Genomic DNA, 26,425 nt, shown 5'->3' with positions numbered 1-26,425 from the left:
TGCAAAATAAACAGGTAAGTAAACAAAAACAATACAATGTGACATGTGTAAAATATGAAAAGATCTCAAAGAAGGGAGACTCTTTTTTCTGCTTTCCCTTTTATATTTGGGTACCCATTGAAAATAGACATCACTGGATTTTAATAAAAAGAACCATGAAAAGAACGTTCATTCATTCTGCAAATATTTGCGAATGCTTGCTCTCGCTGTGTAGTGACAGTTCCGTAGCTCTTGAATGATGAGCAAGTATCGAGCTGTGGGGATCTTTGACTTTTCTCTTTCTTTGAGCTTATTGTCCACAACCTGCACTATCGGCACCCTTTTTTTAGGTGGTGGAATGATGAACGGTTTTCCTTAAATACTTGAGAGAAACCTGCTGAATATTAAAGGTTGAGTGAAGTCACAGAAACAGAGTGTTACTGGGAAGCTGGGTGAGCGGAAGGCATATGCCAGCCTAGCACATCTCAAATATCTGAGGCTTTAAACTGTGTGTTAACATGGGGGTTCCCTGTAGTGTGACCTTCTAAAAGGTAGTGAACGGCAGATCAAAAACGCTGAGAAGAAAATGGATTTTTGTAGAGTATGTAATTGAAACATTTTCAAGTATTCCTTATTTTTACCTTATCTCAGGAAAAAAGTTATTTACAACCAGACACTTACGAGGTTAAGACAATGGATATAAACTTGTTGTCTTCTTCAGAGGTGATGTGCTATACACACTCAAGGTATTATTATCTGCAATCTAGACTTATTTCTGTGGGAAAATACTAATCATATTCCGGAAATGTGTAGGTAGTTGGAGAGAGAGAAAGGAAATCTGATAAATGGTATATGTGGGATTTAGAATCAGTGAATAACCTAATAGCAGAGGAAAATTGCGTTGATGCAATGAACACCCACTAGCATTTTGACTACATTGCATAATCTAACTGTAGAATGTGTCACAGTGGAAAGAGAACTGGAAGGGAGTCAGGACCCATAAGTGCTCATTTAGCTCTGCCACGGACCTAATATGCCTTATTTTCCCCATCTTTAAAATGCAATGGTTCTGGGGAAATGGTCCTTCCCGTTCTGATAGGTCATTCTTATGTGATTCTACATCCTTTGCCTATTGAAAGCATTTTGATGTTCTCTGAGTTGCTTAAGCCCGAATTTCAGTTAGAGTGCTTCCGGTAGCCTGTTTCCGTGGGCTGTTGGGAACAGCACGGCCTTGCTTCTCCAGGACTTGATGTGTCTTCTGTTAACTGCTGACAGTGAGCCATTCCACCTAAAAGGCTCCCTTGGTAGCCTCAAAGATTGAAAGGACAAATGGACAGTGTTGAGAGCTCTGTGGAAGAGGAGACCTGAGAGACGTTGATCATCATGGCCCCTTGGGATATGCAAAGAGGAATGACTAGAACTGGGCCATTCACTGCAGCCAGGTCAAAGGTCAGGTCAGGAATGTGGACAATGCTGGTGACTCCAGGTAGGTCTAGGAGGGCGAATAAGCCTATTTAGCTCCTCCTGAATCTTGAGAAGATGTGGGCGGCCAAGTTCAGAAAGCTTAGGAAGTCTCCTAATTTCTGAAATGTCTTGGAAGAAAAATGTGACATTCATTTTTAAAATATTTTTATTACCACCCAATCATTGTATTCCTATTTAATACTTAATTACTCTATTCTTAATATTCTCTCAGTTCAAACATTTGCTAAGCATGCTTTTATGATCACTTAGTAAATTAAAAGCCTGGTTTCAACTGATGCCTTGTGCAATGGAATCCCTTTGGATCTTAGGGTATTTAGAATATTATTGAAAGACCTTCGAGTTTTCTCCTTTGGTTTTAGTTAAGTAATATTAAATATATTTCTCTAGTGGCAGAGATTTATATCTATTATTATTTTGCTAAAAATAAGCTAACTTGAGGGTGATTATAAAATGATTTGGTGTACTGCCTTTCTTGGTGATTAAAAAAGTAATTGGTAATTTGTGAAAAAGATATTAAACCAGATAACTAAAAATAATTTTGTGTACTCAATGCAATTATTAAAAATTAAAGTTCTTCTGTAATTGTTTCTGCCATGGAATTCTAGTAAAAATGTACATACTTCCCTTAAATACTGATTAAATTCCTATATCTGATCATTAAAAAAAAAGCAACTATATACTTAATGCGTAGTACAAGATGATTCTCCTTTTTTTCTCCTTCCTTTTTTTTTTTTTTTTTTTTTTTTTTTTTGCTTCTATCTAGTTGCTTCCAAGATCCGGTACTTACAGGAATATCATAACCGGGTTCTCCACAACATTTACCCTGTACCTTCAGGAACAGATATTGCAAACACCCTGAAATACTTTTCTCAGACCTTGTTAAGGTAAGCTTTAAAACATCCTATACTTTGTAAGAATTTTAAGGTAGGACTGCTGAATTGATTGGGATCTAAATTTTTATTGAACTGAAAGTTTTGAAGGGCCTTATGTTTTCTAGTGCTCTGCCAGAAGAGTCTGGACTCAAGTTCTCTGGGTGTATATAGCAGATCAGATCACAGGCCTTAATGAAAAAAAGATTGGGTCTCATGGCTACTGCCTGCCTTCCTTAGTTGGATGTCTTCCCGAGACCTTTATCTGGTGATAAAAGTTACAGGAACACAGAGTGGGATTAAAAGGAGAACCTATATGGCTAAAATTAAGAATAGGAAGCACTTACGGTCTTAAAGAAAATCAGAATTGTGTAGCATTTTAGGTTTATCCTTAGTGTCTCATATTTCATGAAGTATAATATATAGTAATAACAATTATTTTTAATCTGTGTAACACTTCAAGTGTTCAGCATGATTTACAATTAATATGGAAGTTCTCTGGAGGACCAGACAACAAAAACAAGTATTGTCTGCTTTTGCTATGAGGCAGAGACAGGAGGGGCCTATCTGCTTTATAGCTGTCATTAGGAGAAACAAGCAAAGGTGAGCTTAGTCGTTTGGGAAATAACATCCAAGAAGTGAGTGGAACATTTTACTTTCCATTAAATTCTAAGGCTTAGTCTCTTCCGTTACCACGATCTTCTCACCCCAAATCTGATTTTGAAAGCACATAAATTTGACTTGCTACTGTTTCTGTAGTTACATAACAACAGAAGTTTTGTAAGATAGGTATTAGGTAGGGAAAGAACACCAATTCTGAATGAGTGTATTTGCACTGGAGTTCGCTGTGGTCTGAGGCTTTGCACGGGCGGACCGAACGCTTTGTAGAAAGAATTTTCCTGCGATCAAGTCAGCTGCTTGTCTGCAGTCCTGCTCTCTCTTTGTTCTTATTCTTTAGAATATCTTTTCTTCTTTAGAACTCTTAGTGTCCCTGTCCTGTATTAAAGGGATTCTATTTATCAGATTCACAGATTTCATATTTGCAGAGTAAGTGTAGGACCTTGTTATGGGTTCTTTCCCTTCTTTTCAAATTAGTGGAATAATTAACTCAGTGTTCATAGTAATAGTCAGATGAGTTTATACACCAAGGCATCCGATTCTGTTCTCTTGAATTCTCCTTTTTGAGGTCAGTTTCCTCAAAGGCAAACGATTTCCTTCATCATAAATTCCATAAGTTCTCGAATTGAGAGGCACTTTTCAGTAGGGAGAAAATTCTCAATTCCATTTGCAAACAAACTGACATCTTAATTGGCACTTGGAAGCTTACTGCTTAGGTCTTAGTCATTGTGGCAAAAAGTTAAGAAGTTTAGGGTACTGAAGTCACGTTTACAAGACATGAATCTTCCGTTTTCTGGAGCAGTGGGTCTTTAGAATATGATCATGGGTGATGGTGTTTTAATGGTGAAACTGGTGTTAAGACAGTTCTGTTCAAGTGGCTTTTGGAGAAGATTCTGTGTAATTGAGCTGAGTCCATTTTAAAGGGAGACATCAACAACTACTACTAATGGTAATACTACTATTGTATAATAATAGTAATTATATATGTCAAGCCCTGTTCTAAGACCTTTACATGTGTCATCTCATTTAATCCTTTGTAACAATTCTATGACATAAGTGAACTATTGTACCCATTTTACAAATAGTGAAACTAAAGTATAGGGTGGTTAAATTACTCAGAGGTACCTATCTAGTAAGTGTTGGAACCGGGCTTTGACGCTGGCACTCCTAATCCACTGCGCATGCTCTCAACAATTATGCTATACTGCTGCTCCTTAGTACTGCTGGTTATCGTAGCGCAGGGACACTCCTGTTAGTGACAGCTTGGTCTGGCTTTTGGGAATGCTGGCATCTATGATGAGTCCATTGAGTAGTTTGGGTTGTCTTTGAGGTTAAGGTAAGAAAGGAAGTGTTCAGTGCAAAAACTTACCATCTTGTTGGACGTTCAATTGAGCTGTACTGGAGGTGATGCGGACAGTATTTCAGTTCCCAGGTGTTTTAGCTCTGTCTCCCACTCAGCGGTTCATTGCAGGTAGCGGGTCGGAGCAGAGCTGACAGGCCGTGGCGCACGCGCACGCAGGGGGAGGACGGAAGGAGCCCTGGGGGAAGAAACATGTCAGGGCTTGGCCTTCCGTATTGACAGATTCGACTCTTTGGGCTGAACCCAATACCTTTTCTTTCTTTTTCCCCCATCTCTACTTCAAAAAAAACCAAACTCTTTCATCACTTTTGTTTACTGGAAATACAGAACTTACAACTGTCGTCCTATATGTTGGACTAAGTTATGAGCACTTTTGCTGTTGGTATATGCATCCCTAACAATCATATTTATATTTCTTTATTTTATTTATGCTATTAGAAAGTTCAAGACAAATATGATGGTGTAGGTGTTTGGTGTCCAAGATTATTGACAATAAGATTTTTTACTTATGAACCAGATGGTTCCTTTTGCATTTTATATAATTTAAAAAATCTTTTAATTACAGTTTACATTCAATATTTTTTTTGTATTAGTTTCAGGTGAACAGTATAGGGTTAGACAACCATAGCGTTTCATATAACTTTTACATTCAGGAGCACTTCTTGCTTTCAGAATTCAGATTCTTGGAAGGAAAAAAGAACACAGAATTAGAGATTAATTCTCACAGAGTAACCCTCTGTCTTTCTATTTGGGTATTCTCAAAGATGTTAAAATCATGTTTTGGTTAAAATATGCAACCTGAAGTTCCAGTAGCTTCATGTGAGTGAGAATTGCTTTTTTAGAACAGTAGTCCTCTGATATTCATGCATGCATATAACTGTCATTGATTTTAATAGAGTTTTGTACATATTTCCAAAGACAGTTATTATCCTAGCTGTTTAACCAGAATTAATTTAATCCACAGGAGAGGAGAAATTATAGCACAATTGACTAGATCAGCACTTGCATAGTGCATGTATATATGCTTAGCTCATAATTAGACTCATGTTAGAGTTCATGGAGTTCTCTAACTAAACTGTAGGTTAGTGGAAGTTGAGTCCTGTGTGTTATTTAGTTTGCTAGCCCTTGTTGCATAGAATTGCCTTTAGTTCAAATTTCATCTATTGTGCGAATCCTTCTAGAGCATTTACTTCATCTAGCGGTTACCTGGGATCTGGATAAAATTCACCTGAAGGCTGAGTAGTACTCATTTTAGTTGTAGGAACCTCAATGTACGAATGGATACACAATTTCACACAACTTCGGGGTTTAGTTTTTCGTTGGCTTTCAGTATTAGAAGCAATTGTGAAGATCATCTAGTTGGATTTCTGCCTCACTGCTACCAGAGGTGCCTGTCCATTTTATATTGGAAGTATTCTGGGGCCATGTTTTAAACATCTAAATTCTTCTTTAAGGATCTTGTCTTTTACCTGGCAGAACATTTAAAGGTTTCCAGTCTTTCTGTGTCAAACACTCTTTTACGATCTCTTCCCCCAGATCTCTCTTCTGCCATTCAAGCTGTTAACATATGACATCTTTTTAAAAATCATCAAGTTTGGGGAATACTACTTGCTGCTAACTCTTTAGAAAAAGTTTAATATGTTTTTATAAGGGGTTCTAGCCTCAGTTCAATACTCTTAATTGAATGATAGTTTGAGATTACTTAATTAGAATATATAAGCTTTCCAATTATTGATTTGAAGTCCACAGAGTAGCTTTAGAACATAGCATGATCAAGGACATTTTGTTTAGTGCATAAATTCAACTCAACATTTATAATTTTATAGGAAGTTTATTTTATGTATTAATTTTCTGTGCTATAAATACCTTGGGGCAACTTCTCATCTTGACCAACACCCACAGAGATCTTCTCTTGATTTCTCTTGATGTTGGAAGCAAACGCTTGATAAAGAGGATCTCAGGAGGGAGAAGGAAAGGTGAAAGGTTGCCTGCTGGGTCAAACTCTTCTGAGCAAGGCGTTCTTAGTTTTCTGTGTGGTTGGATGTACAGACTTCTGGGAATGAATTTCAAATGGGGAAGATGGTTTTATGGTTCCCAAGTTAGACAGTTTGGTTGGGGAAATAAGGTTTTTATTTTTCTGAATAAATTTCACAAAACATCATAAAATCACAATACATTATACATTTATTCATAAGCCCTTCTTAAGTTTTTCCACAAATGAAAACATTTCCTTACATTTAAACATGAATGGTGATTTAAAGCTGGTTTCATGGATAACTCATCTTCAGCCATTTTTTTCTCAACTTCACCACTTATTAAATCTAAAGGCAGTGAGAGAGAAGTTATGCCATTTCAGTGCTACCATTCTTCCCTCCCTGCATGTAAGAGGCTGTTGCTGCTATCGTTTGGGAACCCCACATACACAGGAAGGGAAAAAAATATCAGAGTCGAGTCTCCAAAGTTGATTTACTAGTGTTTGTCAAATTATATTATACTTTGGAAAAATACTGATATATATTTGAAAATATAATATGCTGTATTTCCCCTACCAAGGAAAAATTTGACGAGAGCACTGTACTTAAAGGATAGCAGTAGTATATGATAAGCAGGAAATTTGATTCTCAATGGCAAAATGTTTTTTTTATATCACTCCTCTAAGATCCACATCTTGTAAATTTGAAAAGATGCTGGTAGTAGGCTAATTTAGGGCTGACATTTGGGAAATAATATTTCTGATTTATATCCATTATGATTCTAAAGGTATTGTCAGTGGGATAGAATCCTACAGGGTTAAAATAGTTTTCTGGTACCTGGGCTTGTTATCAACTATATAACATTCAGAGGTGGTACTTTTAGGAGTAATTGAATTATATAAGGAAAGTATAAAGTCTGGTGGAAAATCTGATGGTATTTTTGTTAGATGTAGGCAGGCAGGGGTAACTGGAATGTTGATATTATCCCATTGTAAAGTATAAGCTTACAAAGTTAAATACATCACACACCAAAAAGGTCCATTAAATCCCTTTAAAAGTTAAAAAACTTACACTAAATCTTAAGTTATTTATTGCTAAGAAGTATTACATAACTATTCTGAAATTATTTTTATTATTATTAATTGTTTTTCCCTGGACATTGAGTAACAGAAGACAAAGGAAATCGAGGTAAATTAGGCACATAGAAAATAAAAAGCATGTAGCCATTTTCTTACATTGTAACATTTTTTGCACTAAGAATATATAAAAATAAATGTAAATTTGGAATAGCAAGCATGCTTGACACTAACCAATTCTTCACCCCACTGTAAAATTGTAAATATAATATCATTAACTAAGAACTTAGTAATGTTTGATACACATAGAATAACTGTAAAACAAGGTTATTTTTATGTGATGAAGCATTTATAAATTGTTACCTATTTTGATTAACATATAAAAGCACGTTGTAAGTGTAGCAGATATTATCATTATAATGTATAACTGTTGTCTTTAATGATAAATAGTATAACCTCATTTAAAAAAACCTAAACATTTGGCTGTTGGAGTCATTTTTTCTATTTTTAAAATAATAGCTTTTCTGCTTTATCGCTTTTACTAAATAGTTTTTATTTAAAAATGAAGGCTAAAAGAAAGCCAGTTTCTTTTTAGAATTTATTTTTATTCCCATTAAACTTTTTTTAACTTTCTAAATTATCTTTCCTCTAGTTTTTAGTGAGTTTTGTTGAATAATAACGTAAGTAGCGGCAGTAATATATGAGATCTTATTGTATGATATGCGGCTACATGACAGATACTGCTTGCTTAGTCTTTAGAATTTTGAAGGTAACTATTTAATAAACCACTGTTTGTATTCATAAAATAAAATGTTTCCTCCCCAACATGTAAAATTTTAAAAAACACACATAAATAACCATTATCATTAGTTCACAAACATATGCTACAGCCATCTAATATATATTATTTTACAGCTTTTCCAATGTAGTTTAGCTAACATTTTAGAAATATGTATTATTTCTAAATTCATATGCCTGTTTAAACTTCATTATCTCAAATGATACTGACAGAATGTCATGAAACAGTATCATAATATACATATAGACATTATTTTGATGCAATAAACATGTGATTTTTAAGACTTTCTTAATAAACGCACATGTTTATTCTTTGCTAAAACATGTTTCTGCAAGTGCCATACCTATATTTTGCAAGTTTTTATTTACCTGATTAAGACAGTCTTGCTGAAAACTTCCTTTGCTTTGAAAGCTCCTTTTAATTAAGAATAAAAGCCCTAACTTGTTAGACAAACCTGTTGCCTTTCCTTCCAGGAAACTTCTCCTTCACCAGATCGATAAACTGTAAAACATGGGTTTGGCACTGAAACATGCATTTTTATATTTTTGCTCCTTACTAACCAGATAACACATGAGATGCAATGCAACTTCCACAAAATAAACCTGGCGTTATTGGTATCTGAGCACGAAGCTGTGTGACTTGTACTAGATCTGTAGATGCTCCTGGTGTGGCCATTGCATCTTATGTGGGATATATCTGGTGTTTTATTATTTGTTTTAGAGTGTCATTTCAATGTAATGTGCTGTTCTTTGTGTCTTTGTTGTCTCTTTTTTTTCTTTGTCCCCCCAACAGCATTTTGTCCCGCACAGGGAAGAAGGAAAACCAAGATGCCTCCAATTTGACAGTGCCCATGACCATGTGTCTTTTTCCTGTGCCATTCCCACTCACCCCATCTCTAAGACCACAGGTCAGTTCCATCAACCCTACTGTTACTCGCTCCCTCCTTTACAGCGTCCTGCGAGATGCTCCCTCTGAACGCGGCCTGCAAAGTCGTGATGCTCACTTGTCAGACTACCCTTCTTTGGACTATCAAGGCCTCTACGTGACTTTGGTGACTCTCCTGGATCTAGTTCCTTTACTACAGCATGGCCAACACGGTGAGCATTTGATCGAACACTTTGAAAATGTATATGTATTATTTATGGAAGCCGGAGGCTGTTGCTATTGGAATAAATTGCTTGAAAGGTCTTTGTGTGGCTAAAGCCTTTCTTACACTGACATTTAATTATGGTGTTTTCCGTCCTAACATTTCGTTGTTCTATGGCCAGAGCGATGTTATCCAGGTGGGCCTGGACTAAGAGAGGATGTGCTGGGGGCAAGGGGAAGGCTATAGCAGGAGTTTATCTCCTCTCCCCTGACCTGCTTGCCGTGCAGACTCCTGTTGAAATGATGTGGGAGCTAAGACTTCCCAAATTTCCCCCCGCGACAGTATAAGAGGTGGGGCTTGAAGAGCAGGTCAAATGCACTGACTTAATTCTGTGTTTCTGGGGAGGCAAATCACAAAATCTCTCTGGGATTCATTTTTCCTGCCTTTAAACCCAGGAGATTAGATGAGAAGAAATCGGAAAAAAAAAAAAGAAAAGAAAACGAAAAAGAAATCTCTAAGAGGTGTCCAAATTTAAGTAACAATCGATATTTAATTACAAAATGTTGGCCAAGTGGTAGAGAGCATCCCTGGCCTGCATGGGGGACAGCGCATGGTATCGTTGGCGCTTCAGGACAGAAGCCTGGGAGCGCGCTCCTTACCTCTTCTCCTTTCCACTGCGTGTCCTTGTTTGCTTGCCAGATTCTTCTAACACATAAAAAGGGAGTACAACAATACCTACTGCTTAACCATTCAATATTCTATTTGGGTGAATCAAATGGAAAACCATACTGTAAGAAAAGAAAATAAACCTTTTTTTTGGGAATCAGATGCACTTATGATAGTTGAATACATATTTCAATTTTAATGACAAAACTTGTTAAACAATCAAGCTTTATAATTTCAAGTTCATAAGCTTTTTTCACGAAGAGAAATGAGAGAATGGTAATGGAATTGTATTGCCACAGTATTAACGAGTGAGAAAACAAACTTTTAAAACATCAGTTGTAATGTAAGAGCACTGAGAATGTGGTTTCTGAAGGGATGAGACCTGGTGTTTCACTGTACAGAAATATTGGAATGTGCAAGATGGGTGGGTGCTGGGGCTTATCTTGCCTTTTAGTTATGGTTAACTCTCCTGTGAGAATGCTCAATGGCTTATTTAGTAAGATGTGTTCCTAATTTAGAAAAAAGTTGTTTAAATCTACTTTCATAAAAATGATGACATAATGATTATTGAATTTGTTTTTGCTTACATTTACAATTCTGTATTAGAGCGAATATAAAAAATGTAGCAATTTGTAAATTTGCTTATCATATAACTTGGTAGCTGTTTTAAGACTGGTCTCTTTTATTGTGATCCCGACCCAGCTCAGGAGGTAAAGGAGATGACTCTGAACATAAGGCGGCCAGTGGGGTGAGCTTGCTGGGTGGTGAGCTTGCCAGTGCTTTTCGCTGTGACCACCAGTCCTGAGGTCACCGTGGACCTGCCTGGTCCTGGGCGAGACCACTGTGTTAAAGCAGCTGTTCTTTGTCTTTCTTTATCTTCAGATCCCCTCGATTAAGAGAAAAGGATTCAGTGTGTTAACCAACAACTCATTTGATTGCAATTAATGTGCAAATTATGACAATTTGGGGGGATTGGTTTGTATTTTTGCCTTTATACCCACAGCTATTTTGTGACTTTTTAGTGTTATCTGTATCCTGTTACCTTGTTCTGCATAACAGAGCTTGGAAGATAGGGGAAAACTCACTTAACTGTTCCTAGGAGGTTAAAGATAGTACCAAATTGTTTCCCTACGTTGATCAGAACTAGGTCAGAATCCCTGAGGGAGCTGGGACCGTGGAATTCTGGGTCCCAAGCTGGGACTTCTGAATAAGAGTCCCCAAATTTTCAACTAGCTCTCTAGGTAATTCTTTCAGACACCAGGTTTGGGAGCCACTGCACTGAGGCTGGAGGCTGTGTCCGCATGTGGGGCAGTGCATTATAGCCGGAAGAGTCACATTTTTGTCTCAATTCAGAAACTAACTCTTAGGAAATCTTGGACAATCACTTCCTTTTTCCAGGCCTCAGTTTTCTTATATGAAGAATGTTCCAGATGGGCTCTCAGGCCTTAGGTCTGTAAGTAGGCTAAAACGCAGCTGAGGGGTCTTTTTATGCACAGCCTCAGTTAATTCTTAGTGAACCACCTGTGGATTTTCTGTTTTTTCAATTGCAACCCAAGGTTGACTGCCCCTTGCTCCCCAGTGTGCAGTGTGGCCACCTCTTTTCTGTTGACAGTTGGTTGCTTGCTGAGATGGCATATTAATTCTAATGAAAATCAGAAATAACATTCGACAACAAAATAGCACTAAGAAGGTAAATCTGCAAAATGAGGAAGTCTAATAATTTCTTTTACAATGAATATGAAAATGATCAAAGTCCTCATTGTCAAGTCTTGGCTGATGACCTATGTATTGGGAGGTCCAGAAATATCAAAAGTGCACATTCAGTGCAATGGGATTTGGTCTACATGCATTCTAAAGTTAAATAGTTATTTTTTTCAAATGTCCTCTATTTTTACTCCTTGTGCAGGTAATAATAATAGAAACAATATTAATATTAATAAAATGGCTAATATTGGTGGAGCACACCTTATGTGCTATGTTAAACACTTTACATTTATCTCATTTAAACCTCCTAACAATCCTTCTAATGAAGTGAGGTAGGTACTGTTTCTATCCCTATCTTAAAATGTTGGTAAGTTATTATTAGGTGGCGTGTTCTTCTGTGACAGTTGGTAACTAAACGCATGGGGTCATGCAGCATCAGTTTACAGCTTCCTTTCTTTGCTGCGTGCTGAATCTGCCATTGGGCTGGAAGATGCAGATTACTGTATTGCCCAAGACTCCAGATGTAGGAAGATTGTGGTTTGGTTAATGGAGCAGAAATAGTCTGGTTTTATTTCCAGCCCTGCCTGTGATTTTCTAAAACTTCCAGTTAGAAAATAATTTAACATCCTGTGCCACAGTTGTCTTGAGTAGAATGTAATGGAGGTAAGAGTGCTGGAGGGATTTCAGGATTATCACATGGAAGGTGCTTCTAATTTAAGAACTTGAGGAGCAATACGAATACCAAGTATTGCTAAAGATTGATCAAGTGTTGAGAAAAAGCTCATGTAATAGATGTTTATATTTCTTAATGCAATCATTCAGTAGTCATTTATTGAGCAAATGTCATATACTCAGCATACTGAGCAGTAGGTTTCAGAATTCTTAATAGGAAGGGAGCAATAGTTGCTTACAATTTAAATCAGTTCATAAAAACTTAGAATTTATGCTTAGCGTATTTTGTTAAATGGCAAAATATTCGTGACTGATTACTCAATTTTGTTTTGTAGATCTTGGACAGTCGATATTTTATACAACCACATGTTTGCTACCCTTTCTCAATGATGATATTCTGAGTACTTTGCCCTACACGATGATATCAACGTTAGCTACCTTCCCTCCATTTCTGCACAAGGATATTATTGAATATCTTAGCACATCTTTTCTACCAATGGCTATATGTAAGTTCAATCTTACCTAATACTAGATTATTTTTATATATTGTACAAATGAAAATTGCTTTTGCTGTTTGAGGCTGTAGATTTTCAAGATTATAATGAAATCCCTTGCTATGGACATATGCTATGATTGAAATTCAGTCATTTCAGCATGAATATTATGGTGAAAACCCAAAACATGGAAGATGATTATACCTTAGAACTGTTTTATTCACATAGTTTGATCTTGTGCAATAGAAAGAAAGAGCATGCCAAGGCATGTCTATATTTCCTGTATATAAATGATGGTGTTTTTTGCCTCGAGAAAAAAAAGGTGGGGCGAGTGTTGCCTCAGATGTAGAAATAGTTATGTTTTGCATTTGAAGGCAGTAAGGTGTGATGAGAAGAGCAATGGATGGAGTCAGGATATGAAGATTCTAGGCTCAGCTCCATCTGTAAATCCTCTGTGTGATGTTGGACAACTAATGAGATTGGAACATCATTTCCAGAATGATGGTAGCATCAGCTGTCTCTCACAGGGGTGTCATGATGATAAAGTGAATCAAAACTTATGAAAACACTTGGACAAAAGCTAAGGCTTGAGACTCATGTGAAAGGTACTGTTAGAAATATGGAACTGATTTAAATTTTATTTCATTTTTTTAGACTTAAGTCTTCAGACCTTCTAGACATGCGAGCAAAGAGAAAAAAATTTGGGTTGTGGCTTTTATGATCAGAATCCTCCAAACATATATTTTATAGGAATGGATTATGAATTAGTCTACATTTCAGTGAATAATCTGAAAAGAAAATAGATCTTGATTCAAATCGTAGTTCTGCTACCAACTAGCTGTGTGACCTTACGCAAGTTAACTCACCTTGCTCTTTCTTACCTGTGAAATATCAAAAGAATAGTAATAACAGCTGCTTCATGAGATTGCTGTGGTAAATGAGGTGATGGTTACCCTAGAACATGGGTGAGGTGCCAGCTAGCACAGTTAGCACAATGCCTCGTGTTCAGGAAATGTTAGTTTACTTCTCTCTGTCCCTCAGCTCTTGTTCTAGAAAAATACCTTTATTGGTCACATTCAATTACTAATGATTGTTTTTCACCATTTTAATGTTATGTATTTATGATCTTATTAAAGTTTTGGCTCTATAAAGATATGTATCTTTGAGCCACATTTGTGTATTTTTCAATCAAGTTTAATTTTAGCTATGAAATTTTAATTTTCATGCCTTTTAAGCAAAGAGTCTGACTTCTGCCTAAATTGTATAGTGATTAAAAAAAAAATTAGCAGACTGATTATACCATCCGAGTAATAGAATATTTAACTGTTGTCTTCTTTGTTCTGTGTAACCTTACTGATAAGTACTTGTTTATGGCTACAGCCTTACAATTGGATAGTCATTAAAAAAAAGTACTATGTTAACTGTTAAACTTAGGCATAGGAATTCTCTTTTTTTTAAAGAATAGCAAGTAAGGCTGTATCTTGGTAATAATCAATCCAATTCACTGTATTTCTAAGTTTTAGGAATAAGTTAATAACTTTGGGAGAGGCATTGAATGTATCAGGCCCACAAAGTTATGCTTAAGATTGATCATGCATTGTAACAATTGGCAATTTGTTTCTTCACTGCTTATTAATTTCTATTTAATTAGAAACCAGGACCCCAAAACCTGCCTTGTAGTCATATTGAAATTCTAACTTACTTAAATGTGTGAACCATGGCAACTAAGGAGGGCAAAATAGTAAATTGAGTTTACAGCATATGTGTGAATTTTGGTGTTTATTTGTGGAGTAACTTGGTCTTCTCTTAACAGCATGAACACATTGCTAATGTCTCCTAGACTCCATTTTTATCAACTGTAAAGGAGGGGTTTGGGAGAAATTTTCCATCTGTAATGTTATTTCTGGTGTTAATAATCTAGGTTAAATAACATCAACATTATTTCTGTAAGAAACGCATATCTCTTGCTAACCCATTCGTTGATCTGGTTCATTTATTTGTTCTGGTTTTAGTCACTTGGTTCTGACTAGCTTCTTTTCACCCTTCCTGTGGTTCGATAGTAGCCAACCTTTGTCATGTTTAAGTCTTTGAAAAATAAAAATAAATTTATTTTTATTTTATTGTAGTACTGACATTAAAGCCAAATTTTATTAAAAGATTCAGGTGTTTCTTTTGTACTTGTCCCTTCACAAGGTCGGTACAAAGGCACAGACCCAAAGATGGAGGGATCAGGTTCTAGATTAATCATGTTAAAATGAATTGATGTGAGAATGTGTGTCTGTTGCTCGCATCCTTGTGGTTTTTATTTTTTTTGAAGTTGTTTTAGTGTCTAGAAATTCTGACGGAAACAAGAGAAGAGCGTTTAACTTTTTCCAGGCTATTTTTGTTTCAGGAATGAGCTGTTAGGATGAAGGATATTGCATTTTTTGAGTACTTCATAAAGTCTTTAGAACCAAAGAGCTTTTATCTCTTTGGTATGGTGTTCATAAGGTCAAATGTAAAACATGGACAGTTTTTCAGGTATTAAATGATTTTATCATTAAGAACCTAGAAGATGATGTTCTGAGCTCAGAGTGGGCCCAGTGAGGTATCACAGCTCTTTCAGTTTAAGAGCCATGAATATTATCAGTTGTGTCCTTCATGTTATTTTTGTCAGTAAACCAGGTACAGTGCTTTTATTTTAAATAAGTCCTTTTGGGGTGGCATAGAGCAAACTGCAATTTATTATAAAAATTTCCTTTGATATAACATTTTCTTTTTAAATTTTTCCATAAATAAGATATACTTCTTTTTATCCCAAGTTTGTACAATAGGCTTGTTTACTTAAAAATATTAAGGAGTTACTGAGAATTGAAAAAGTCATTTGCATTTCGCCATGGAAACCTCTCTTTTTCTGATAAAGAATCTGTGACTTGCGGGCTGAATTGAAATACGGATGTTGGGAAGACAGTACCTTGGCAGAGAGGAGAAAAAGCTCATTCTGGTGACCATCGATTGATGTAGGCTATGTTATTTCAAAGATAATAGTAAAGCTGAACGATTCTATCAGCGACAGACGCTTCTAGTGTATCTGGATAGCCAGGACTGTGCAGTCTCATCTAGTTTCTTTTCTAAGTTAAATTTCTCCCAAAAGTCATTTAACCTCTGGAAAAACAAAGGTTCATTCAAATCTTTGCGTTGATTTAAAAGGACTTGTCAGACTTAATTCAATATTTGGTTTCAGACCATTGGCCCTGGATCATTTCTTGTTCTGCTGCTACAAAGGATGTGTGTTATATTTCTGTGATATTCCAAAGTCTAATAAATTTATACTAAAAAAGACAATAAAAAACGAACTCAAGAGCTCTGACCAGGTAGCTCAGTTGGTTAGAGTGTCATCCCAATATGCCAAGGTTGCGGTTCGATTCTTGGTCAGGGCATGTATAAGAAGCAACCAATGAAAGCACAAATAAGTAGAATAAAAAAATCGATGCTTCTCTTCCCCTCTCTCTCCCGTTCTTTCTCTAAAATCAATGTTTCAAAAAACCCCACAAGATATTGATGGCATTTAAATAATCTTTTATATATAAAGTCTATTTTATTGGCAAATGATTATTTTTATAAGGTAGGCCTTACTTACTGTACTTTAAGTGTTTATTGTTGAAGCAGGGGAATTGTTCTAAAATAACATTCCAGAAAGAGCCGAATTGTTGTCCTTCAACTACTGACAAATCTCTTTACCACATCAAACTTTAGTTTCCTTAGCTGTAAAATTGTGAATAATCATAACCTTTCCTGTCTACATCCCATGTGTGTTGTGAAGACCATGAGATAATGTATAGGAATGACCTTTGAATATTGTATGTTACCCAAGTGGATAAACAGACCAAACCCCATAGTCAAAGGACAGACGAGTCAATTTCCATGGTACCTAATTCCAATATTCTGCTCAAATTCACAGGTTGTCTTGAAATGTTGTCATCTTATATACTGCTTAAGATAAGGGGCCATCTTCTGGGGCTTGGGATTTTTTTCCCCTAGAGTTCGTTCAATCATAACAGCAATTGTTGTAACAGGTTTTTATCTCATAGAACCTCCATGATAAGCAATGCCATGTCTATGACTTTTATTAATCTACACGTTTGTAACTATTTTAAAGCTGCATCGACTTCAGGGTGCTGGAGTCTTAGTCTTCCCCTTATGCTGAACTGACGTGCCCTTCTGAAGGCATAGGTATCTTATGCTCGCTCCTTGTCTCAGGAAACACAGCTACCTCTGTTACACAGAGACTGCTCGTTAAGCCCAGCAGGGCAGTCTGTCCACATGTCGAAAGCGGTTCAGCTGTATGGCAGCATGGGGACCGGAATGTGTTTCTTCTTCCCAGGTGACTCCATTACCTTTACCCCTTAAAAAGTATGAGGCTCGTGGGGCTTATCTAAATATTCCAGTGCAGACCACTTCTTACCACCGTGGCTCACCTGGATCAGCCCAGTAGCTTCTGAACTGGTCTCCCGCTTCTATTCTTAGTCCTCCTGTGGCTGTTCTCCACCAGAGTCAGAGCTAATCTCCGAGCTTTCACTTCACTTGAAATAGGTCACGTCACTTCCCTCATCAAAACTGCCTGGTAGCTCGCAATCACTCATAATCAGATTCAGTGGCCCTCTGTGCTCTGGCCTCTGCCTGTCCTCCTGCTTCGTCCCTGCCTCGCCTGTGTCCAACCTGCATGCATTGGCTTCTGCGCACTGTCATCAAGGTGCCAGGCTTTTGCTCTTGCTCCAGGCTCTTCTCTCTGTCTCAAAAGCCTTTCTCACAAATGATCACAAGGTTTGCCTCCTCACTGTCTTTAGGGCTCAGCTCAAGTAGCACATCTCAAGATGCCCTTCCTTGCCCTGTAGCTAAAATAGAGCCTTCCCTTGCTATCTATTTCCGTGCACTGCTTTGTATTTGTTCTCAGGTATTTGTGTGGAACAGCGCTGCCCGTGGAACTTTCTGCAACGATGGAAATGTTCTATAAAATTCTCTGTTATCCAACACAGTGTCCACTAGCTACAGGTGGCAACTGAGCACTTGAAATGGATCTAGTGAGACTGAGGAAATGAGTTTTTAATTTAATTTAATGTAAACTAAATTTAAATAGCCACATGTGGCTGTGGCTACCACATCGGATTGCACAGCTCTAACGTTTGAGCTCCATAAGGACAAAGAGCTGCCTACCCAGAATACAGCTGTGTCTCCAGGGCCTCAAACAGTGCCTGACATCGGAAGTGCTGAAAAAATACTTTTTGAATAAGTGACCTAGTGCACTGGTTATCCAGTCAGATGACTCGGGCTGTAGTCCTAATAATTAAGTTGGTGTTCTCATGATAATAATTTGAGTTCTCTTTTATAAAATGGCTTTTTCCATATACTTTTTTTTTTAATTTTTTGGTAATACTCACAGAAGAGCTGTACCCGACTGTACCGGCGGAGCTGTGAAACACAGGAGCAGATTGAGGAACTGTTATTCACAGAGGGAGGGGGTGGTGGTAAAGGCTATCCTAACGGTGCTGAGACGGTCAGGGACGAGGTCTGAAAACTTTTGGTTATATTTCCTGAGCGCAATATTAAGTGTAAAATTTAAAAATGTTGATTAATTCTTTTCTTCCTACCATTGTATGTAGCTGTGGCCTTTTGCACCCTCATGGGGACAAGCAGCACATCTGTTTACATCATGCTTTTTAACAAGATTCAGTAAATGATGTGTGTCTGGGTGCGTTTATTAAATTAGAATTGCGATGATTTTGTTCAGCCTGTTAGAAGGCTGAGAAATTGCAAGGCACTGTCTGTTTATATAATAAGTGTTGGAGCCAATTTCCGAGGGCTGGAGCCAAGGGAGTGCTTTCGGCTTTGTGGGTGACCACGCTGGAGGGAGAGCGTGGATGTGAAGGGTGGAAGGGGCATCCAGAGGTCACGGAACCACTTGGGCTGTTCTAGAAATAGACTTTACCTAAATCATTTCAGGCGCTTGGGCATCTCTCCCATTTGCAAAGGCCTCCAGGCACAGGGATTCTCAATCTCCCTTAATAGTTGTTTCCATTTTTTTGGAAATGCTTATTACTAAAAAGATTGAAATGAATTTAAACAAAGGTGAAATCCAAAAGGAATGGATATATATATATGTACAGATATACACACACACATATATACACATACATATATATGAAAAATTTTTTGAGACTCTCTTTTTCTTCCTTAAACGAAAGGCACAAGGGGCATGCAATTATTACTTCCACACGGGGACACCTTACTGAGTGTTTTCTGCCTTATTTCTCATCTCTCAAGTTTACTTCTCAAACAGAGGTCCAAGGTCCATTTGCATCAGAATCACCTGATGTGCTAATTAAGGGTGGAACGTTTCTGTGTCCGGACTGAGCTAAGCCCTCTAGATATGGGTCTCCAAATGCTGAATTTGAACAAACTCCCTGGTTCAAGTCTGAGAACAACTGCTTCTTATTCGTTAGGATTTGGCTCAAAGTCCTTTTTCCTTGATCGATTACATTTACTTAATCAACTTTACCATCTAAGAGCAATGAACGGATCTCCATATCTTTGTATAATTATTAGAACTTATTGATATTGTATAGCCAAACGAATTTATCTATCTGAATATCACCTACTTTGTCGGTTAACAGCAGCCCAGCTGCAAGTGATGAATAAAAGCAAAATCAGGTAAATGAAACTTGATTATAGACTTGTTTTATTGGTTTGTTTATTTCTATAAAGCTGTTGTAATGGTCACCGTCTATTGTGGTGCTCAAAGTCTTTTATGTAAAAAAGAAAAAGAGTCATGGTAAATTGTCTTTGTCTTTGCTCGATGATGAATCTTTTATTAGTGTTTTAATGGTACTTTTATACATGTGTTTTATTATAAGTTGTCTCATTATTTTTTAGGTGTAGATGAGATATTATTCCCACATATCACACTTTAATGTAGAATAAAGTAATATAAAATAAAGTACAGTAGATTTTAGGGCTGTCTGCTTCTTGGTGGTCTATGTTCACGATCTTGCCCATGATTTGCAGGAAACTGAGAATTGACGTTACATTCCCTGTACACTGACCTAGTCATGTTTTCTTGACAAGTTACCGCACAAGCCCAAATACAAAGAGAAGTTTCTTCTACTTCTACAGTTATCCCTGAAAAAAGAAATTCATTTTATATTTGAGTCCGTATAAAGTTTCTTTTACTGTGGGTCCTCTGTCAGTTACTGTGTTTAGAATGATTAAGTGCTCTTTGGAGACAATATATTACCTTGAATGACTTCAATCAGTGCTAGCTTTGAATGTTTATTAGGGTTACCTGATACATTCTATTGAAAAAGACAGAAAGAAACTTCATGTAGAGTTGGGTGTCATTGTAAACAAGCCGCCTACCGATGTCTTAAGTGGTTATCATTTGGAGAACACAATTATTCAGCTAGATAAAGAATTTTGAAGAAACCAGCTTGCTTTGTGACTAATGATTGTGGCGCAGCATAAAGTATTTAGCCAGCAGTGTTATTCATGGAATCAAAATACGCTTTGTTTAAGACAGCTCAGGTGGATCTGGAGATGGTAAGCTTGGAAAACTATTATCAAAAAGTGGTTCTCATGGTGACGAAGATGCTAATGGTTAAGTTACATGTGAAGGTTTGAATAAAATTTTTTAATGACACTTGAGAGTTGAAATAATTTTTAAATTAGCATATAACTTTTTATAATATGTGATTTAAAAGTTGTATAACTATATCAATAACGTACCTGTTATAAGTAGACTATTATTTTATGTGCATCTTTAAAACTTAATATATTCAAGTTGGGTTCAGAAATGTTTTACGTTTACTTTCTTACCGGGGTAACCTTCAACACGCCTCGGCCCCCGGGGCATGGAGCGCTCTGTATTTGTTTCCTTTCTTTTCCACCCACACAGACATCTTGGGAGCAAAGATCCCATCTAAGTACAGCTCTGCAAAAGCCATTACATCACATTCTGTCACCATTCCTGCTCACTAAACACTGGCTACTGATGATGACAATTGTAGCATTCATATGTGAGGACAGATTTTGTGATTTTATTTGTGCAAAATGTTCATTGATTTGGATAGGAATTTCAAAAAAAAGTTTCTGCTCAGTTCCCATGCTCTAGGTGAAATAGCAAGTGTGTGTGTGTGTGTGTGTGTGTGTGTAAATTGTGTCTAATTGAAAATATTTCGGTTTCAGTGGGTTCTTCAAGGAGAGAGGGAGTTCCTGCCCATGTGAATCTCTCTGCATCCTCCATGCTAATGATTGCAATGCAGTACACGTCGAACCCAGGTAGGGAAATCTGGTGGCTTGACTCATTCCAAAACCAATGATTAAGCGAGACATTAGATGAGCAGGCTGGAAGGTCTCATGTGAGAAGAACTTGTTTTGGTGGATAGACAAGCAAAACTGTGTTAGAAAGCAGAGTTGTGAGTTGAAATAAATTTCCCTTGCCTGTTGCTATTAGCAGTAATCCTGCAGGCTAGTGATATTTTTCAGAATGTTTGAGGACACAATTTTAAAATATTGACTGGAAATTGATTGACTATAAGTATAAGCAATAGTTGAATTAGAAATATAAAAATCACCTGCAATTCTAGTAATTAAAGAAGACCATTGTTAATCATTTGTGAATTTGCTACTTTAACGCTACACAAGTATCCCTGAACATACATCTTTGACTACATTTCTGATTATTTCCTTAGAATAAATTAATAAAAGAGGGATTAATTGGTTAAAGGACTTGAAAAAATTTCAATAGTCTCACTAATTATATATGAAAGTACACTTAACCTGTCATTGAATATTATCATAAAATTTGTATAGAGTTGGATAGGTGAAAAATAATATCTCATTTTGATTTTCACTTCTTTGATTACTAGTGATGTTAGACAGGTTTCACGTGATTTATTTTGTTTGATTTCCACTCATCAGTTTAATTGCAGATGAACTTCGGGAAACTGACCTGTAAAGGGGCTGCCTGCTGGAGTCACATGCTGAAATAGGACAATTTTTATTTTGACTTTACTGCTTATTTGGCAGGTGAACAAATTTGGTGGCACTGTTTGCAACCTTCTACCTAATTACATAGTAAATAATGATTGTATTTTGACTCAGGATGAGGAGAAAAGTATTTTTCCTTTTAAAACCTTAATGCTTTCAGTGTGGAGTATCATCCTTTAAATATGAAATCTCTGATGATTATTTTATGCATTTAATTAAAATGTATATATTTTGGAAGTTATATCTCTGCTTGGCTTAAAGTACCCTCAAAATGTCATTTATATTATATAGTATGTTCTGGAAAAAGATCCTTCATTTGGAATCTAGTTAATTGCAATCTCATCATGAGGCTTTGGTCCTAACTTCTAAGTTGCCAGGCAATAAAGCAGTGCAGGGAAAAATCATGTGCTTTGCGGGGTCCCCTCTGAGCTCTCCTGCAAGTGGCCAGTTAGTATAACCGTGAGCGAGTTTTAACCTCTCTAAGACCAAGTTTCCTCATAAAATTCCTATAAAGTGGGAGTAATTCTTCCTGCAGTGCCTTAGAATGTTGCAAGGATTTAAAGAATTAAGCCTGTGTAAAATGCTTACTTAGCATGGTGACGGGCACGTTGTCAATGCTCAGTAAATAGCAGTGCGATTGCTGCAATCTGCCATTTGCTTCTTGGAGTTGAATGTTTCAGGGAGACTGACTTCTGTTATTTCTAAGTCTGTATTGTCATGTGTTCATGGGGGAATGTCCACAGCCAGAAATTAATTCTATAGTAAGGATTATACTTGGAAGCCCAGGCCAGTCTTGTGATCCGGGGAACCACTAAGAAGGGAAGCGAAAACCACCAGGAGACACTCTGGGACCCAGGAGTAGGTCATCATCGTACTGTTCGAATTTTTCGTGAGGGAAACATTAAGAGGCAGCATGGTCCTTGCAGCCTTTGTGTATCAGGGATGGAGAACAGACCTTGTTCGACTAACAGGCATCTATTGAGCAAATCCTCTGTACACGGTTCTGTGCCAGGCATTGGGAAAACCGTCAGAAATGTAAGGTGTGGTGCTTGCTATATGGAGCTTATGTTTAATTGGGGAGATTAGGCATATTCGCTATTAATTATTAATTTACAATATAAAGAAACATGTGAAACATACAAAATAAATAGTATAGATTGTGATACTTTATCAGAAAGTGAGAACTCTATGGATTCGAAGGCTTAAGGGAGGCTTTGTGCCATTTGAGCAAAGTATGAGTCTTAAAATATTGATAAAGTTTTGACTGATGTGGTTAAGTAGGGCCTTCTGGGAAGGGAAACAGTTTATTAAACTGATAAGAACAAATACTACACTTCATCTTAGCCAAAAGGCTGAGAAGCGATGGGGAAGATAAACAGTTTAAACAGGGACTCTGCTCACGGGGCTGTCACTGAACTACTGGGACGCAGGGCCAGATAGCAGACACATGGAGAACGGCAGATGGTGTGTGGGGGAGTGTGGCCTGGGTCACCTGCACTTGCGAATTCACCAATGGCTAAAGAACAAAATTCCAGTTCTGGAAGGTCATCTATATATTCAACAAATAGTCAATGACTACATACTATGTGCCAAAACTGAGGACGTCATTGTTAGCAAAACCGAACTGACCTCTGCCCTCACCTCATGAAGCTTATCACAGGGTAGGCGGTGGTGGGGGGAGAAAAGACATTAAAGACGTTAATCAAATAATTATAAAAGCAAATGTGAAGTTTCAGCTGTGACAGGAGCTTTGAAAGATGTATGTTGTGCTACGAAACTCTGTAAGAGGAGATTTTTCCTTTATTGAAGAGATCAGGGAGGGCTTCTCTGGGGAAGTCACTCAAGGAGGAGTAAGTAGCATCAACAAGGCCTGCAAGGGCTGGGGCTTCAGGCGGAAGAATCCTATGTGTCAGAAGGGAGCCCGACAAGCTGGTGGGACTGAAGGTCAGTGCAGCAGGGCTGCCTCATGGGAGATGAGACGGGGGACTTCTGTGGGCCAGAACACGTAGGATGTTGTGGGCCCTGTTTCGGAATTTGTGTCTTTCCCAAGTCTAATAGGAAGGCACTGAAGGACTCCCTGTGAGTGGTTATGCATCTGTCACCTGGGCTGCAGTTGAGAAAGGATTAAAAAGGAGCCAGAGTGGACACAGATTGACCCATGAGGAGGCCATTGCATTTGTCGAGGCGTGTAAAAGGCAGAGGTAATTGAGACTGAGAAAAGTGGACACATCTGAGAGCTACCTAGTATGGCGGGTTTTTGGTCCCATAAATGAATGTGTGGCTGGTCTGTTCATTGAGAAAAGGGGCACTGGAAGAATAGGACCAAGCTTCTGAGGGAAGCTCATGAGATCTGTTTTTGGAGATGCTGTGTCCAAAGGTGTCTTTGAGATATTTAAGAGGATATGGCACACCTTGGACTAAAATACTGTTACATGTCAATTATATCTCAATAAAACTGGAAAAATGCCACACATGACCTCAGTAATAATTCTGTAAATCCAAAATACAAAAATGCAAATAAATCAGCTTGCTTAAAAAAAAAAAAGGCAATGATAAATCAGGAAGTGGTATTATGAGTGTGGAATTCAAAATAGAACTCTGTGTTAGAAGTAATGAACTTTGAGCCTACATGTAAGTGTCCAGTGACACTCACTGAATTTCCACGTAGATGGCCACTGAGGTTGTATGTGAGCGTGACATTGATTACAAGAGAGTGCAGAACAAAAAGTGGAGTGGACTTGTGACCAGGTCTTCAGGAACGCAGCAGAGAATGGTCCAGCGGAAGAAGAAGCTTGACAAGGAGACAGAGAGGTTGTATCTGGCAGGATGTGTCTGGCTGACTAACAGAAGCCTTAAATGACAAGAATGTTTGTTGTTTACTTAGTAGGAAGTCTTAGATGATAGCTCCATACTGTCAGGGGCTGAGATGGCATCTTTGTGTTTTTCTTGAACTTCTCAGGTTTGCAAGATGGCTGCCACAGTGAAGGTTATTATAGTCTTTATACGACCACATCCACCAGCAGGTAATAGGATCAATCAGGGCAATCGAGCTGTGTGTCCTGGTGTGCCTATTTCCTTTTATCAAAGAGGAAAAACGTGTTTCACAAGTTCTCCAGCAGGTTCTCTCTTAGGTCTTGTTGGCTAGAACCGAGTCACATGGCCATCCCTAGTGGCAGGCAGTGTTGGGAGATGGATAAGGTGAAAGGGGTTGTTAATAGCAGCTGAGTAACAACAGTAGTGTCTGCCATGGGTGGTAGAAGAGGGTCAGTCATGAAGTCAAGGCAAGAGAGGGTTTTCAAGAGAAGAAAGTGGTCAGTACTGAACGCTGCCGAAGGTCAAGTAGAAGGCACTAAAAAATTTCTGTTGAATTGAACAACATGGAGGCCATTGGTGACTGCAGAGAGATCTGCTTTAGTGCCATAGTAGGGTTGGAAGATGGATTAGGGAAGGTAACAAACAAACAACTGACTAGGGTGAAAGTATGTTTGTTCTCTAAGTAAGCATAAGCAAATCAAAGAAGCTTGCTAGTGTGTAACTTTTAAGAATTCCTCAACAGATGAAATTGGCAATCAAATGGTAAGACTCCCATTCTAATCCATCCTTCTGTCACTTGCTATCTGTCCAGATTTGGGCAAGACTGGAAACTAAATCTCAGTTTCCTACCTGCAACATGGTGGTTACAAGGTCATACACATAAAGCTCTTAGTACAATGCATGGCACATGCATGTCAGTAAATGTGGCCTGTCTTTACAATCCCATTAGGCTATTTTTTTTCCCCTATGTAGTTCTTGATTACATTGATATAAGTTTCTGTTGTAAAGGAATGATTACTAGCGAGTTTTGTAAATATTTCCTCTGTTGATAAGATGAATAAAATATACATCTCAAGGATCTTGGAATAAAGCTTGATGAAGTCAAGGGCTTATATGATTTTATGAAAAGTTTGAATATATCAATGGCTTACATCATTTTATGAAAAGTTTGAATATATGGAAATAAGTAATTTCCAATTTAATGATTAGAGTGAGTCATACCAGTATAGTTTATTATATCTGAAAGGATGTATTACCTGGTATTTACATTTCATGTTCAAATTACATTTTCTTCCTTACAGTGTATCATTGTCAATTATTGGAATGCCTCATGAAATATAAACAAGAAGTCTGGAAAGTAAGTTTTAGGCCACGTTTAACTCATAGCCACAAACAATTTATGTAATATATCAATAGTAAAAGTTGTTTGCATGTTAAAGGTATTTTTAGGTCAAGTTTATTGATGTTTTATTATTTTGGTATGTAGAGCCTGTAATTCTTCACTGGTTAGTCATCATTTAGAGCAGGAATAATCTCTTGATCAGTGGTTGACAGAAAAAGTAATTGAATAACGCTTATTCTTGGAATTGAGCAAATACTGTATTTTATGACAGTTTTATTTAATTCGAAAGGTTGGTAGAGAACTTGTCTTTTTTTCAAATAGGAAATGTGACTTGTTAATAAATGTGTTTTAGGAAATTTAAAAATGCAGTGTTTAGCTAACTGGCTTATGCTGTTTGAAAGTCTATATTTAACAGTATTCTGAGTAGAGAAGGATTTGTTAAAAGATAATATACTTAGGAACTCAG

At 37.3% G+C, this 26,425-nt stretch overlaps 1 protein-coding gene and 1 pseudogene across 2 annotated transcripts in view; one reads left to right on the top strand and one right to left on the bottom strand.

Annotated features, from left to right (window-relative positions):
• The window catches only part of UNC79 (unc-79 homolog, NALCN channel complex subunit), a 201,178-nt gene that overhangs the window by 31,678 nt on the left and 143,075 nt on the right, over window positions 1-26,425 (top strand). Inside the window, exons 1-6 of one of the 2 annotated variants that reach the window (XM_054567101.1) lie at window positions 1,363-1,465; window positions 2,228-2,348; window positions 8,952-9,256; window positions 12,624-12,794; window positions 21,000-21,092; window positions 25,919-25,974. In XM_054567101.1, the coding sequence (XP_054423076.1) occupies window positions 1,363-1,465; window positions 2,228-2,348; window positions 8,952-9,256; window positions 12,624-12,794; window positions 21,000-21,092; window positions 25,919-25,974 (849 nt within the window). Of the gene's footprint in view, window positions 1-1,362; window positions 1,466-2,227; window positions 2,349-8,951; window positions 9,257-12,623; window positions 12,795-20,999; window positions 21,093-25,918; window positions 25,975-26,425 lie in introns of those variants that run through there. The other variant, XM_054567102.1, reaches the window with a different exon arrangement.
• LOC129066103 (uncharacterized) lies at window positions 23,056-23,167 on the bottom strand (annotated as a pseudogene).

The sequence above is a fragment of the Pteronotus mesoamericanus genome, unplaced genomic scaffold, assembly GCF_021234165.1.
Source record: "Pteronotus mesoamericanus isolate MK-2021 breed Mesoamerican mustached bat unplaced genomic scaffold, CSHL_Meso_final contig_182, whole genome shotgun sequence".
NCBI classification, from domain to species: Eukaryota; Metazoa; Chordata; class Mammalia; order Chiroptera; family Mormoopidae; genus Pteronotus; species Pteronotus mesoamericanus.
This window is presented reverse-complemented; position numbering and strand designations above follow the sequence as displayed.